Source organism: Stigmatopora nigra, chromosome 15 (assembly GCF_051989575.1).
Source record: "Stigmatopora nigra isolate UIUO_SnigA chromosome 15, RoL_Snig_1.1, whole genome shotgun sequence".
Lineage (NCBI taxonomy): Eukaryota > Metazoa > Chordata > Actinopteri > Syngnathiformes > Syngnathidae > Stigmatopora > Stigmatopora nigra.
Genome location: NC_135522.1, coordinates 5,336,206 through 5,350,666, shown reverse-complemented (window position 1 = coordinate 5,350,666; position 14,461 = coordinate 5,336,206). Strand labels below are relative to the sequence as shown.

The following is a 14,461-nucleotide window of genomic DNA, read 5'->3' as shown; positions in this document are numbered from 1 at the left end:
GCTATGTTAAGCCTGTTTAAATCACAAAAGTCGAAATTTTCATACAGCATTTATTGCCAATATGTTATACACGTATTTTTGTTGTTTTAGTTTGAAAAATGAAATCACCCAGGAAAAAAAACACGAATTCTCTCAAACTTACTTTTCCATCATCAGTAAACGACCAACGCCTACTAATAAGACGCTTGGTAAGTAAACAAAAGTTATCAGGATTTTACTTTTAGTCGATTTTGATCATGCCAAGATTGGATCTTTCGTTTGTATTCTTCGCGATGTCCACATTTAATGCGAACTAAACCTATTTTTGTCTGTTTCCGGTTTGGCAAGAAAGTTTTCTTTGGTTCGAAGTTTGCATGGAAGAAAAAGTCATGTCATCAGTTAATAATGTGTAATAAACTGATTGTTAACAAAAGTGGTATTCAGGTAATCCTATTTAGTTGCAAGTTGTCTCTTTACTTGTAAGCTATTGCGTGTCGTCATGTTCGCTTATTGAGAAGGAGGGAAAAAAAACTGAGGCCGTCTTTTGAATTACATTTTGCAAACTCCAATTTTCCACTTTGTCTTGAAAAAAAGTTAAATGGAGTAAATATTTTTAAAAGGACCTATCACTTTATAATTTAGTTTATTGTCAGACATGAACACCAAATAATTGCATATGTAATAGTGTTATTATGCTCACAGAATAAATCAGAACTGATGAAAACATACTCAAAAAACAAAATACAGTTCTAATACAGTATCAGTGAAAACACTCATTGTCAAAAGTAGTTTTGCATCAATACCATTTTTTGGTTCCTGATAACCCTTTTAAATAAAAAAAAAAAACAGTAAATATTTTTGAATGGCAAACATTAACATGACACATTCCAAAAATTGTGTTGATACAACTTTTTTTCAGTCCTAAACAAGCAATAGACAAATGGCAATCAACATGTTTTTGTATAATTATATCTCTCATTTGGCAAGCAATGAAACAATTTGTGTACAGGATTTTCCAGACGTTCTTTGTGAAATACTGACCCAAGTGTGGGACACTGAAAGTCGAGCCCCTTTTTTCACTACTCTTACTAAAGCCTTTGGAATTTCATTAATCTGCGTGGGTGGGTGTACGCGCCACAACTTAGCTCAAGATAGCCACTGTCGCTGCGCAACGTTGAAATCAAGAGTATACTGGCAATGTGAGAGTATACACATTCCATAATGTGTATTATTGTGACTGTAGTTATTAGTATTGGCAAAACACACCTTCAAAAAAATCTCATCCCAATGGAAGTTTGAAAACATCCTGTGATTGGAGTCAAATGTTGACTGTTTCTCACATGCTAAGGTACAATTGGTCATCAATAACGATGTATTACTACGATTAGGTTATGACAGGAATGGGAAATTGTGATTCATTCATCAAAATGGATTGGACGCCTAGCCTTGTCAATAGCAAAAAAAAAGGCTCACTTTCAGTAGTCAATCCAGAAATGGCCTTTTCTAGAGGGTTCAAATGAATCTAGTTTTGCTTTTGTCACTTTTTTTTTTGTTGTCATGCTTCTCTGCACCCAAGCCGTTTCCCCTAAATCGACTAACTCCTCCTACCAAAGGAGTGCAGCAGCAGAAGAGCAAATGCCAAGAGCACAAAGGACAGGAATCGTTTTCAAGCAAGTCAGATTTTGCTATACTTTCTATGGGAGAATTTTCAACTCATTTCTTTTTTGTTCTTTGTCACGTCTACTTTCTTTCCGCTTGTCTGCTGTGTGTTCTTAAAAGGGAGTTCCATTCAAATCGCTTTGTTCGGCGGCGGTCGAAGGTAATGACCTCACTCCAGCAACAGCTTGAAACACAACACGCATTCTCACTGCTGTCTTGAATGAAAACTATCCCGACCAACAGTTTCCGCGTTAAAGGATGGAGTGTTTAATGTGACACGACCAGTCATACTTGTCTATTGTTTTGGCTTAAGTGTTGTGCACTTCCCTGAACCGGAAAAGCAATACCTGAATTGACACCACTTTCTTTACGTTTTCTCAGAAGTAGGCCTTCAGAAATTTGATGTATGTGTAGATTTATAACTTGAAATACTACAATTTCCTACATGAATTTCAAAATGTTGAAAAGTTCTGACTTTGGAGAGGCATTGTTTAAGTGACTATAATTCCAATAGTGTGAAAGTTAAAAACTGTAACTTAAGCTTCTTGTGCAGGCCATATTTAACATTATTGTCATCATTGTGCAAGAAAAGTGGCAATTGGCCCACAGGCTACAACTTGGACAGACGGCAGTAGACGTCAAATCTATTTGGAATGGAGGGTTGGCAATGAATGAACAAATGTTCCTGTCCTGGAAATGTCAGTGTAGCTGATGGAAGGCACCATACAGAATAAATGTCATCTGAGGTATCGGGTTTACTTGTCAGGGATAGGCAGGCAATAGTAGCAAAGAAAACCTGGCAATAAACCCAAAAAATACATCAAAATTCTTTACTTACGTTCAGAAATGAGTCACACAGTGTGAGGTCATTGGCTGCTATTGAAGCAGGTCGATGTCCAAACCGTTGGACTGGGAGATGCTGGCAGCCATTATAGCTTGTAATTAGTCCAGGACTCAATCCAACTGGAAATCTGGAATGAAAGTTGAAGAAAATGCTCCATAACAAGACTCCAATTTGCAAAGATAATTGGCAACAGGATTGATTTGATGTGTCATACAATGCCACTCTTCAACCTTCAAATGGATTGGCAACCACTCGTGCCAAATTCATAACGATGGATTATTTGCTTTTAGTTATTTTATATGTGAAAATTTGATTTGAGATACGAGTGCATTGACATACGAGCTCAGTCCCGGAACACATTAAGCTCGTATCTCAAGGTACTACTGTACTCCAAAAATTGTCTTACTGGCCATGAGCTAAGGTTGATTTTTTTCCAATGTTACTAAATCTAAAAACTTTTTTTTTTGCAGCAGCAGACATGGCGGTAAGGCAGAGGATCTTCAACTCCACCGCCCCATTTTGCGGGTCAGCGCTGTCTGACCTGAAGGCTTCGTACCCGAAATGCGTGGTGGCGGAGAAAGGGACGCAGCAGCAGCAGCACCACCACCAGCTCCAACAAAAGCAGCAACAGCCTGGGGAAGAAGAGGAGGAGGAGGAAGAGCAATGGAAAAGCTCCAAAGTGGACTACATTGCTCGTCTGAGCCCCCTTTTGAATAAAGTGCTGACTCAGGGCACAGCCGAGCAAGTGGGCCAAACGCCCCTGAAGAGCTCCCCCTTCGTCGCGCAGGCCGAATGTAATCATCGCCATTTTATCGTCGCCGAGCGTTTCATAGTACGATGACCTGACTGTGATTTTCTCCAGGTGAAACTCAGGATTCCCAGGAGTTTAGCCCGTCCTGCTTCGAACGTTCCTACGTACCCACCTCCGCCAGGTACGAGTTAGGCCTCTGAAGTCACACGGCGGCCGGGTTTGAATCCCCGCTTTTGGTTTCAGTCTGCAGCCGGAGCACAACAATGTGGCGTGTCCGACCACGGCCTCCGTCCATGGCGCCGCCCCGCTCGGCCTGAGGAAAAAGCCACGCAAAAGGGTTAAGCGCAAAGGCCGGAAAAAAGTCACCTGGGAGGAGAAGAAAGAGGGGGCGGAGCAACGTGCCAGATGTCCGACAGTGTCTTCTGGAGTTCCTGAGCAGGAGAGTGGCAGCTCCCTGTTGCATATTCGGGTAAGCACAAGCCCAAATTCAAATCCAAATCACCTCATTTTGATACCTGGGCTATTTATTATGAAGAAAAAAAGCTTTGTTAACTAACTACCACAGCACATACTGTGTATATAATATAATGATTTTTTTTGATGCAGCATCATTTACCGGAAGAAAGACGGCACCCCCTCAGTCCCTCGTGCTGCGGGAGTTTGGAAGAGGGGGACGTGGTGCCCCCTCTCTACAGCACCCGGGCATACGACGTGCCAGCCTGGCCCGAGGCGTTCGGGTCTGACCCGTGCGGCTTTCGCTCCTACGCGGCGGACAGCGACTCGCTCAGCAGCGCCGGCGACTGCTCGCTGGCCCTCATTGGGTTGCGAGGTAGCGTCAGCCAGGGCGACCCATGCTACGCTGGGCCCCTCTTCAAAGAGGTGCAGCGCGCCACCTGGGAGGAGGAGGAGGATGCAGACGAGTGGCAGTCCCTCCGCAATGAGGGGATCATTTTTTATAATCAAGTGAGCTCTTTTACCGTTTGTGGATGAACGGGTTGCGATGATGTTGACCGAGTTGCCTTTTCCCAACGCAGAATTTCCAGCCCGTCGATTCCGAGTATAAAGAAGGGAGGGAGTTTGTACTGTCCCAGTTTATCAAAGACGGCTCCTACGGCCAAGTTCACAGCGCTCGAGATGTCAACACGGGCTTTAAGTTTGCTGTGAAAAAGGTAACAAGAAATCTTATCAGTGCCCAAAAATAACTGTTTTGATGACATTTCATTTCAAGTTGATTTTTGCTCATTTTAGGGTATTCACAGTTACTTCTTGTTTTGAGTCCAATACATTTGAGGTCATTTTCCATATAACGTCCAATCACTTTGGTTTTTTTTCCCTCAAGATCGCCCTGAAGAGGTTCAACAGCGAGGAGGCGAGCACGTGGAGTGCCCTCCGATCCCCTCGCATTTTGGAGCTCTTTGGAATTATTCGAGACGGGCCTTACGTTTTTTTTCTCATGGACCACAAATCTGGTAAGCGCTTCTCCAACTCTCCTGGCAAATAATTTGCCCCACCAAAGCTATAGGAAATAAAACGGCGTTTCTTTACAGGGTCACTAGGTCAGCTGATAATGCGACGCGGGCGGCTGCCAGAGGACCGGAGCCTCTACTACCTGTTGCAAGTGGCAACGGCGTTGGAGTACTTGGCCAAGAAGAGAGTGGTACATCTCGATGTTAAAGGTATAGGGCTGCTGCAAACAATCTTTCGCTGATTGAAATGAGTTTGTCAAATGTAGTCGTCCAATCTATTTAAACAGGAAGGGTTGGCAGGAAATTAATGACATCTGCTAGTTTGGGGAATTTCCACACAGTGACTCCACCAATGCTTAGAACCCAAAGGACAAAAAAAGTCTTATAGCCATGATTTTAGCTCATTGGCTGTCATTGACGGCGCTAGATGGCCAATCCATTTGAAATGCATGGGCCTGGAAGACAATAAATGAATGTTTAAAATGAATACTATGGAGATACTAAAACATATGATAAGAATTAAAGTAGGAATCAAATTGTCTTTCTTTTCCACTGTATGACCAGCTAGAAGTCTTTTTTGTTCTCTCCTTCCCCCTATCTTTTTTTGTCGCTGTGCAGCTGCTCTGTTTCCAATTAAACACCGCTGCAAGTATGCACAAGTCATGGAAGTCATCCAACTTCCATCTCCCCAATCCAATCCCCCCCCCCCCCCCCCCCCCCCCACCCCTACTTTGTCCCTCAGCCGACAACGTGTTGCTGTCCGAGGACGGCGGAGAGTCCTTCCTGTGCGACTTTGGCCACGCCGAAAGATTGGACATTTTCGGGCAGAGTCTCACCCAGTCCCGAGGTACGGGGAAGGCTGATTCAGGGTCAGTTGCGTCGACACTCGCCACTGACCTTTTCGCCCAACACAGAGCTGAAAGGTACCGAGACGCACATGGCCCCCGAGATGGTGAGGGGTGAACCCCGTGGAGCCAAAGCAGATGTGTGGAGCAGCTGCTGCATGTTATTGCACATGCTGAACGGGTGTCAACCTTGGACCAGATATTATACCTGTAGACTCTTCCTCAAGGTAACATGGCATCCCATGTACAAACATAATCGTGTTGCAGTTTTGACTTTACGTCGTCAACAGATCGCCAACGAGCCGCCGCCGCTCCGAGAGATACCGCCGGACTGCGGGCCGCTGACAGCGCGGGTGATCCAGGCGGGACTTCGGAAGGATCCTGGCGAGAGAGCGTCGGCCAGTGAAATAAAGGAACACGTGGCCAGAGCGTTCCATCAAGGTGTCTATTTTCATATTTGTTTGTTTTAAATTTTGTAGTCCAAAAATGACATGAGCTGCCATTTTAATTAAAGAATCTCAATTTATAAATTTGATGAATTAAAAAGTGTTGTGTTCTAACCCAAATCCCCAATAATTACTACATTAGAACATCATTCATATCCACGTCAATGGCAGTGAACCTAACCTTTGCTTACAGTTGGCGGACTCAGAAGCCCATGGAGCACGCCGTACACAGAGCCCCTCTTTTTGGTCACCCAACCTCCTGATCCCCCGCCGGCGAAGAGCCAAGAATATGTGGAGACTGAAGACAACAGCCATGAAGACGGGGACAGCGTCCGGGAACCGAGAACCCTATTGGACGCAGAGAACTCAAAAAAAAACGACGACGCAGTCCCGGAACTGGAGTTGCGTAAACTGGAGCGAGGTGAGCCCTGCGTCCACTTTTTAGGTTCACCTACACACTCTTTTATGGTTTTTTGTTTTGTTTTTTGTGGGGTTGCAGATTTCTACCTGAGCAGTCTTTCCCAGCTTCATTCTGCAGAAATCCAGGAGCAACTCTTGTCCTGTCTTAGCAGTGATGCATACTCCAACTGGGATCCCTGGGACAAAAAGGTGACTGTCACTGCTATTAATGGGGATAGATGTCAAATCCATCTATTTATTTTTAATAACCAGAAATAGTCACTTTCCCTATAGAATTTTATACTTTACCCTTCCCACCTTCAGGACTCGGGCCGCTGGTCGCTAAACCCCGGCTCCGACTGCAGCTCGGGCGTCTGCTCCGACATGGGCCAGTTGGACGGGCAGCAGAATGTCAGTCTGGATCTTGTGGGTCACTCGCCGCCTCAACCCTGCTGCTTCCAAGGTAGACCTCCCAAAGTCCAAGTCTCCCTTTTTTTCTCTCTGGCTTACCTGCGATTTTTCTTCTGGCACTTTGTTAGATATTCAAAAACAAACGGTAGCATGTCACCCGGGCTCGGGGGTAGACGTCTGCATTCGAGACTTCAACGGGAAAAGCATCCACATCCGAGAAACGCGGCGGGTGAAGGTGGGCCACATCGCCACCGGCATCAGCGATCAGGTGAGAGCTTCTTTTCGCTGACTGGTTAAGGTGTCATTACACTCTGGGGCAGAGCTATAGGGCGGTTTGGGGGAGGGGGGGGGGGTCCAGAGCGTCCTGTTTGTAGAGGTAGTTCAAAATTCAAAAACTAGCTAAAGAAGTGGCTTTAGAATCTTAGCAATAGCTTGCATGTGATGCTAATTTAAGGAGCATACAAATATCATTTATGTGTCACTTGTCCACTTTTTTAGATCTCTGAGAGAGTTTTCACCTTGGAGATGCAACCGGGACAAACTGTGGCTCACAATGTGGAAGTGCAAGAGTCGGGCCTGAAGCTCCGCTGCGTCCCGGCTCCGGACTTTTCCGTCTCTTGGAGGTGGCGGATCCGAGATGGAGTGCTAGAAAACAGATGAGGAAAAAAATCTGGTTTTGTGCTTCCATTATTGAGCTGTCATTTCTTTTTAAAAAGGTACTTAAGAGCATGCATTTCTTTCAACAGGGAACCTTATATTATGTAGAAATTGATTTGACATGATAAACTTTGACTTGCTTTAATCATTCCACTTTTTACATTATTTTTTTGCTATAATTGTGAATCATTACTGGACTTAAGTCTGCAAAGACCACTATAGAAATATTTTATTTGACTTATAATGCAGCAAAGAAAAACAAAACAAGAAGAGTTCACCGTTTAATATCCAGATTACAAGATTCAAATGTATTCCAAAGTGATTTTTTTTGCCAAAAAAGGATTGACTTGAAACTTTTACAAACGTCATAGAAAAAACTGAACAGTTCATCATAAAAAAAAATGAAACAAAATCAAGGCACTCGCAAACAAATTTTTTTTTTTTTTTGGCTCAGTGAAAAACAAATTTTGAACTACTCCCATAGAAATAATACAGGACTGTACTTTATAAAGACACCCAAGTTTATTACAAATGCTGGTCAAGAGTGTGACTGAACATGAACTATTTGGCCTCCACGTGGAAAGAGAAAAGCTCTTATAACCTTGTCAGTTGTCCACATATTGCTTTGCATACAGGAGTCAAAAAGATGACCAAAATAGGTTTTTTTTCTTTTCATATTCCTGAAAATGTGATTGTAAAGTACAGCAAGAGGCCAATAAATTTGATTGCACATTGACAAATAGTAGTTGAATTCTCAATGAAATTAAACAGGGGGGGGGGCTCATTCTCCAAATGAAAATGAATTCATCATCCATACCACGAGGGTCTGAAGTGGTCAGCAGAAAACAAAAATACAGTGACTTTTTTTTTCTTGTCTGTCCCATAAAGGTAAAAAATAAATTACTTAAAACGCATTATTCCCTCACTCCAGAGTGGTTGCCCCGCCCACTTCCGTGCAGCCTCTTAGTGCACATGGCTGAGAATACACAGGGAGAGAGAAAGTGAGTGGGGGGGGGTGCTACAACAGCGCCGCGGTCCTTAGAAAAAAAAGTTCGAGTCCCATGCAAGTCCTTTGTTCTCCTCGGCCTCCTTTCCATCCGCGGGCGCACCGCTCAAATTTTACGAACCACAAAGGCAAAGGTGATGACCCCGGCCAGGACCACGCCCGCCACTTGCCATCCGGGAGTTCCAAAAAAGGAGCGCATACCCTCCTGGAATGGAAAAACAAATTGGAATGAAGCGATTGGACGTAAAAGTGGAGATTTTCCACACGTCCTTACCCAGCCTCCTTGCTCCCTGATCCAATGGAGAAGGTGCTCACGGATGTAGCCGATGGTCCAGTCGATGATAGTTTGGATGATGTCGGGAAGACTGCTCATGAGAGCCTGTGCACAAAATGAACGCTATTTCAGACCTTGTTGACCATTGTGAATCCTGGGGTGTATTCTACAAGTGAAATTGTAGAATTCAACGATTTTAAGGCAATTTTAAGGGTACAGTTTATACGCGGAGGCAGTTAGTGTGCGAGGAAATACGGTGTGTATGCAATATGAAACGGACAGGGGATTTGGTGAGGTCAAAAGGTCACAGACACCAACCGAATTCTACAGCGTAAGGGAATAAGATTTCCTTTTCATTCATCAAGTCAGACTCACTTTGATAATGAGTCGACAGGCAAAGTAAAAGAGGGTGACCACTCGGCCCCAGTTGAACTTTCCGTCGGCGAAGATCTCAATGGCCACCTTCACAAACACCTCTTTGGTGGGACTCAACGTGGAGCAGTTGATCATACTGAGCGAGAAAAGTTGCAAACCAGTTTTATCATAAAAAGTAGATTAGATCGAAAAACTGATCTATAGTTTGTCTCGGTCATCCCACTTACCTCTGAAGCTCCATGTTGCCATCCAGCACGTCTCCGATCTCCTGCAGGCAAGCGGCCAGCTTTTTTTCCGTGGGGTTGCATATCTCAGTCCCGCCCAACTGGGCTCGGGTCACCTCGGTTGTATGGTCGGCGTACCGACGGATTCGCTCGTAAATGAAACTGCGATGGGGAATAAATTATTTTGCATTAGTTAACACAAACTATATTTTCATATGATTTGGAGCTTACTCTTTTAAGAGAGTAGTGCCCAGTTCCACAATCTGCTCGGTGGTGTCTCCTAAAAAAACAAACATGATACAGAAAGTATTTCATTTAGTGGATGATTCATACATTACTCAATTGCTCAACGTTAGAATTACACACGTTAGTTGAAATTACAAGATGATTATTTCCGTAAACGCCCTTGTTTAAAAACAAATGAGGTGGGGCATCATGGGGACTTAACCACACAAGTTCATTCGGGAATTTCCTATGTTGGGCCTTCATATGGGTGATAAACATCAATAGTCCAAAACTTTGGACGTTAAGGGGCGTCAATGGCAGCTAATGAGTTAGAGTAAGTTTAAAAACTTTAAACGGACTGATTCTGCATTATGAAAGTCGCACCAAGAACTTTTTGTTTATTCTGGGATTATATCATTCATTTTACCCCGAAATTTTCTTGGGATTAAATCGTGCATCGAACCAAAATCGCGATGCGGGGGGGGGGGGGGGGGGGTTGTGTTCCCTTTTTCACATTCTCACTTAAAATTGTTTATCCCTAATGCAAGACAAACAAACGCTCAGCTTTGATAGAAAACCGGGTCACCTTGTCATAAGACATACGTATTTGGGTAAAAATCGACTGATGGGTATCGGGTTTTTTCCTCGACTTGTATCTCGAAAGTAAAACTTGAAGCTAACGCGAAGCTAGCCTCCCGCTACTCCTGGCAATGAGGCTGATTGTCGTCATCAAGCGATTACGCTATAGCTTTACAAGACAAACAAAGGGTGTCGTGGACACATTGCGCACGTGTTCCGAATGGTCTACGACGCTGTCACAGGTAGTTTTTGGGGGGATAACAAAGCTAAAGCTGGCTAACCTACCTTGTCCCTCTCTTCCGGCGTGAGCTGCCATCTTGTTTGAGCGCAAACAGCGCTTCTGCTCAAACTTCCGTATTAAAAGAAAACACGTGACCACTTGCAAGCTTTCTGGTTGTCGCGAACCGGGTCAATGAGGTCATCTTTTGTTTGTCTTCAATAAATATAACAAATTGATTTTCATATTACTGGTAAAAATGTAGGTATTGTTTTTATGTATTTGTTTGGCCTAGTTCTTTTAAAACGTACTGTTTTATGTTGTACATATATGAAAAGCTCAACTTTGGTAAATCACGTCACTTCCTACCTGTCAATCAAACACAAAATACTATACTGATACTTGAGTCAAAGTTCATTCAGAATGAACTTCTTACTACTTACACACACAAATTAAAGCATTGAGGTCATTTCTTAAATCAACTCATTAGCTGCAATAAACATCCAATCCATTTGGACTGGGAGGTATGGCAGCAATATAAACACCCTTTCTCGGGGTGCTTCACCTGGCTGACCTCATAGTCATCATTTCTGTTCTCTTGATTAGAGAACTTAAGAGGCGCAGTCATGATGACATCACCTGTGTGATTTTTAACAGCGAGTCTGAGGATGTTATTGCACAATCGCCCTATCACCCACATGACCTCACAGTGAGCACTGTGCTGTTTATCTGTTCTCTGGCGTAGAGGATGTTCTTATGGTGACATCGCGCTCTGTATTTTTGGAACACTCAGCCCGCAATGGACGCCCAGCTGAGGTGGCACCCGTGCTTTAGGAAATCTTCCTATCAGGAAGGATGACAATCCTAAGCGGCGTCAGTTCTTGGCTCTCGACATCGACGAGAAGCTTTCTGTCAGATGGCGGTCGTCATCACCACTTCGGTGGCGCGGCACCGCCTCAAACTGAACGTAGTCCTCCTCAGGGGAAATCCACCACACATGTCCTGTTGTATCAGGTCACTGGAAGCTGCTCCACTCGAGTCCCAAACCATAAATGTTGGCACCACCTGAACACCATAAATTCCATGTTGAGCTGCATGCACTGCAGGAAGATGCCGCCACAGTTTTATCCGTGTCTTTACACCCACATATCTTACAGCAAAACTGAGAAACAAGTCCCCGCGGTGCTCGGACGCTTGGCGCAGGTCGCCAGTTCCGTCGTGGCGGCCGGTGGACGTGCCACCTATTGGTTTCTGGAGAGCGTCAAGAGAAAATTGCTTTACTGCTTCAAGATGGCGTTGATGCTGTATGTCACAGTGTGCATCAGGAACCTGGTGGTGGATTGTGTTGACCTGCTGGCGGCCATTCTTTACTTGGTTGTCTTGTTCAAATTGTGAAACCAGTCCAAAACACATAAAACGCAATACTGCAAAGCACATTTTGAGCAAAAGTGTACTTTTCCATTTCAAACACTGCTCAGAAATGAATCAAATACTTCATTAGCAAAAAAAAAAAACAGGTCCATCCAAGTGATACAAACTGGCACAAATTGCTAACAGTATGGTGAAAAAAATTAATACACACAATAATAGGGTCTTCAAAAAGTTGAAGTCAATATATACTTTAATGAGTCATAACTTATTAATACCAACTCATCAGAAAAAGGCACAATATATTCATTAAATAGAAAAGAGTAAACTTATTCCCCCAAATCTAAATTTAATTAGTCATACTCTTTAAACAAATAAATAATAGTGTAAAAATATATGAATGTATTTAAACCAATTGTTTGGATTAATTTTTTTCAGTATTAAAAACTGGATCAAACCCTAACAGATTTTAGATTTGTATAATAAATTTATACACAGTGTTTTCTTGCGGTAGAGTTGTACAAGTACAGATAATTGCCTACTGAACAATCGGAATGTCACGACTATGACCTTTCTGTACATCAATCACATTTGACGTGCGTCTGGTTCATCTGAGGTAGGCGGTGACGTTGTTTTCCATACTAATCTTTGCAAAAAGATGATCTTCAGGAAGCTACCACCCGTGAATGCATCCAATCCAGACTGGCGGTGAGGCTGCAAGACAAAACCAAAGTCATCTTTATGCCATTTCGAAACATATCGACGTCAGGAGACCGACCCTTCGCCGGTGAGGCCACAACACGGCTGCACGTGCCAGCTGTGCGAGGTGACGGCGTCCAGTGTGAGGTGCCTCGAGATCTCGGTCGGCGTCATGGAGCCTTTCACATCTTGTTTATTGGCCAGCACCAGAACGGAGGCGCTCTGCAAGTCCTGCACCCAAACACTTGTTAAAAAAAAGTGCACGTAAAATTGGATAAAAGCTGTACACGTACGTCGTGTGCGAGCATTCGGTGGAGCTCGTCTTTGGTGAGTGTCAATCGCAGTGGGTCGGTGCTGTCCACAACCAGGATGACAATCTGAAAAATGTGTTGTTGACAAAAGCAACTGAGTTCAAAGCCCATTTGCCAGCATGCACTGATTGTTGTTATCAATCCAGCGTAACAAAAAGCTGTTAAATGCTTATGTAACCGTGCGGGAGAGGACATATTTTATCGTTATCAGCATACCTCAGTGTTGGAGTAATAGGAGTACCAGGTGTTGCGAAGGCTGCTCTGGCCTCCGATGTCCCACATCAAAAAGTGTGTGTTGCCCACGCTAATCTGCTCTACGTTGCTGCCCACCGTCGGCGTCGTCTCGACCGCTTCTTTTGTCAGACTAAAAGGCAGTGATAGACAACATTAGTATGGAAATAAAAGCTAATTAGGAAAAGTTAACTTACAACTGGTAAAGGATGGTCGTCTTGCCCGCGTTGTCCAGACCGATGATGATGACTTTGTGCTCTGAGAAAAAGTTTTTCCTGTTTTTTTAATCATTAAAGTGGAGGAACTAAGCTAAAACTTGAATTTAAGAACTGTACACAATATCTTATAACATCTAATTTCAGAATGTTAGTAACTCAAATATGTTGGGAGTGGAAACTGAAATATATATAATAAATATAAAATATAATATTCTTACCTCTGTTTCCAAAGACTGTCATCATCTTGGTGAGGAAGAATCCCATTTGTGTAAAGAAGAAAATATTGCCTGCTTGAAGATGAACCGTAATGACTGTCAACTAAGCTCTCAGCTGTTTTATTTCACAAGATAAGACTGGAAATGAAACGCCCCACAGTATTGAATCTCCCACGCTGGTGGAAACGCCTCAACTCAACATAATAAACAGCGACTGTTTGCATCGAACATTTTTAACATAAATGAGGATAGTTATACTCTAATTTATTATATCAGTAGATTAGAATTTTAGGAATGGGTCCATTTCCCGAGTAAGTAAATCCCAATTCACGGTCTGGTGTCAGCAAATCTTTGTACTGATTAGCTTTTACTGATTTTTTTCTCGATGTACCTGAAGGCAACACTGGTGTTTCCCAAATGGGGAGTTTGGTGACGTAAATATTGACGCAACGCTATGTCCATATAAGGACGTGGAATTTTCTTTACGTCTATCAAGTGAAATCGTGTGTGAGGGAAAAATATCATGAATCGACGATTAAATACCATATTTAGGGGGCAGAGTGAAATGATTTCTAATTAATTACCAGGATCTGAAAAAGATGGAAATGGTGTGTCCAATAGAAACTTTATTCTATCCTTTGAGAAGTGCTAAAGTAATTAAAAGTCTATTAATTAGATTAAATCCTTAGTGGTTAACTGAAGGGACCTTTTTGCTCACTTCTTATCCCGTCCTTCTGTATTATATTATACTTTTACCTAGAAAAAAAGGGCAGTGGTAATTTCTGCTTACATTTTTAATTAAAATACGAATTTATCCACAGATTAAAAATGAAAGGCAGAAAAAGCAAAAAGAAAATGTAGCTACAATCAGGCACCAATGATACATGTCATATATTAACTCTTTCTGTTTTTTTTAAACAATTGTGATATCGCAACAATAACATTTAATATTCATTTGTCCAATAATTCATGATTAAAGCCTCTCACAAGTGGAGATTAAAAAAGGAAGATGGGTGGGTGTGATTTAAGCAAATATATCTGAGCATAAATAACACAGAAGAG

General features: G+C 42.9%; 3 protein-coding genes across 5 annotated transcripts; 1 reads left to right on the top strand and 2 right to left on the bottom strand.

Moving 5' to 3' along the window:
• Positions 1 to 147: 147 nt before the first annotated feature.
• On the top strand, positions 148 to 8,344 carry map3k14a (mitogen-activated protein kinase kinase kinase 14a). Of its 3 annotated transcripts, none has more exons than XM_077734961.1 (16): positions 148 to 188; positions 2,956 to 3,276; positions 3,345 to 3,414; positions 3,477 to 3,702; positions 3,840 to 4,196; positions 4,268 to 4,402; positions 4,573 to 4,702; positions 4,781 to 4,909; positions 5,442 to 5,546; positions 5,614 to 5,771; positions 5,835 to 5,985; positions 6,184 to 6,411; positions 6,490 to 6,599; positions 6,714 to 6,852; positions 6,929 to 7,068; positions 7,299 to 8,344. In XM_077734961.1, the coding sequence occupies exons 2-16, from the start codon at positions 2,961 to 2,963 to the stop codon at positions 7,458 to 7,460; spliced, it is 2,556 nt and encodes an 851-aa protein (XP_077591087.1). In that variant the 5' UTR covers positions 148 to 188; positions 2,956 to 2,960; the 3' UTR covers positions 7,461 to 8,344. The 3 variants fall into 3 exon arrangements, with proteins under 3 accessions (XP_077591087.1, XP_077591089.1, XP_077591088.1); XM_077734963.1 differs by having other exon boundaries at positions 164 to 188; positions 2,953 to 3,276; XM_077734962.1 differs by lacking the exon at positions 148 to 188 and adding an exon at positions 1,617 to 1,798.
• LOC144208890 (apoptosis regulator BAX-like) lies at positions 7,726 to 10,521 on the bottom strand. Its single transcript, XM_077734964.1, has 6 exons — positions 10,426 to 10,521; positions 9,568 to 9,616; positions 9,340 to 9,498; positions 9,113 to 9,248; positions 8,738 to 8,842; positions 7,726 to 8,668 (listed from the first exon to the last, which is right to left on the bottom strand). The coding sequence occupies exons 1-6, from the start codon at positions 10,454 to 10,456 to the stop codon at positions 8,570 to 8,572; spliced, it is 579 nt and encodes a 192-aa protein (XP_077591090.1). The 5' UTR covers positions 10,457 to 10,521; the 3' UTR covers positions 7,726 to 8,569.
• A 1,439-nt stretch (positions 10,522 to 11,960) lies between these two features.
• Positions 11,961 to 13,754, bottom strand: arl5c (ADP-ribosylation factor-like 5C). Its single transcript, XM_077734681.1, has 6 exons — positions 13,403 to 13,754; positions 13,164 to 13,224; positions 12,952 to 13,099; positions 12,718 to 12,801; positions 12,504 to 12,655; positions 11,961 to 12,439 (listed from the first exon to the last, which is right to left on the bottom strand). The coding sequence occupies exons 1-6, from the start codon at positions 13,446 to 13,448 to the stop codon at positions 12,391 to 12,393; spliced, it is 540 nt and encodes a 179-aa protein (XP_077590807.1). The 5' UTR covers positions 13,449 to 13,754; the 3' UTR covers positions 11,961 to 12,390.
• Positions 13,755 to 14,461: the final 707 nt, after the last annotated feature.

Excerpts from the sequence above, each read along its gene's own strand:
- map3k14a (XM_077734961.1), top strand. The coding sequence starts at position 2,961 with ATGGCGGTAAGGCAGAGGATCTTCAACTCCACCGCCCCATTTTGCGGG. Across the intron at positions 4,403-4,572 it reads TTAAGTTTGCTGTGAAAAAG|ATCGCCCTGAAGAGGTTCAA; the intron begins GTAACAAGAAAT and ends TTTTCCCTCAAG. Across the intron at positions 4,703-4,780 it reads TCTCATGGACCACAAATCTG|GGTCACTAGGTCAGCTGATA; the intron begins GTAAGCGCTTCT and ends GTTTCTTTACAG.
- arl5c (XM_077734681.1), bottom strand. The coding sequence starts at position 13,448 with ATGGGATTCTTCCTCACCAAGATGATGACAGTCTTTGGAAACAGAG. Across the intron at positions 12,802-12,951 it reads CCTATTACTCCAACACTGAG|ATTGTCATCCTGGTTGTGGA; the intron begins GTATGCTGATAA and ends CACATTTTTCAG. Across the intron at positions 12,656-12,717 it reads ACCGAATGCTCGCACACGAC|GACTTGCAGAGCGCCTCCGT; the intron begins GTACGTGTACAG and ends GTTTGGGTGCAG.
- LOC144208890 (XM_077734964.1), bottom strand. The coding sequence starts at position 10,456 with ATGGCAGCTCACGCCGGAAGAGAGGGACAAG. Across the intron at positions 9,617-10,425 it reads CGCCGGAAGAGAGGGACAAG|GAGACACCACCGAGCAGATT; the intron begins GTAGGTTAGCCA and ends TTGTTTTTTTAG. Across the intron at positions 8,843-9,112 it reads CCTGTCGACTCATTATCAAA|GCTCTCATGAGCAGTCTTCC; the intron begins GTGAGTCTGACT and ends TTTTGTGCACAG.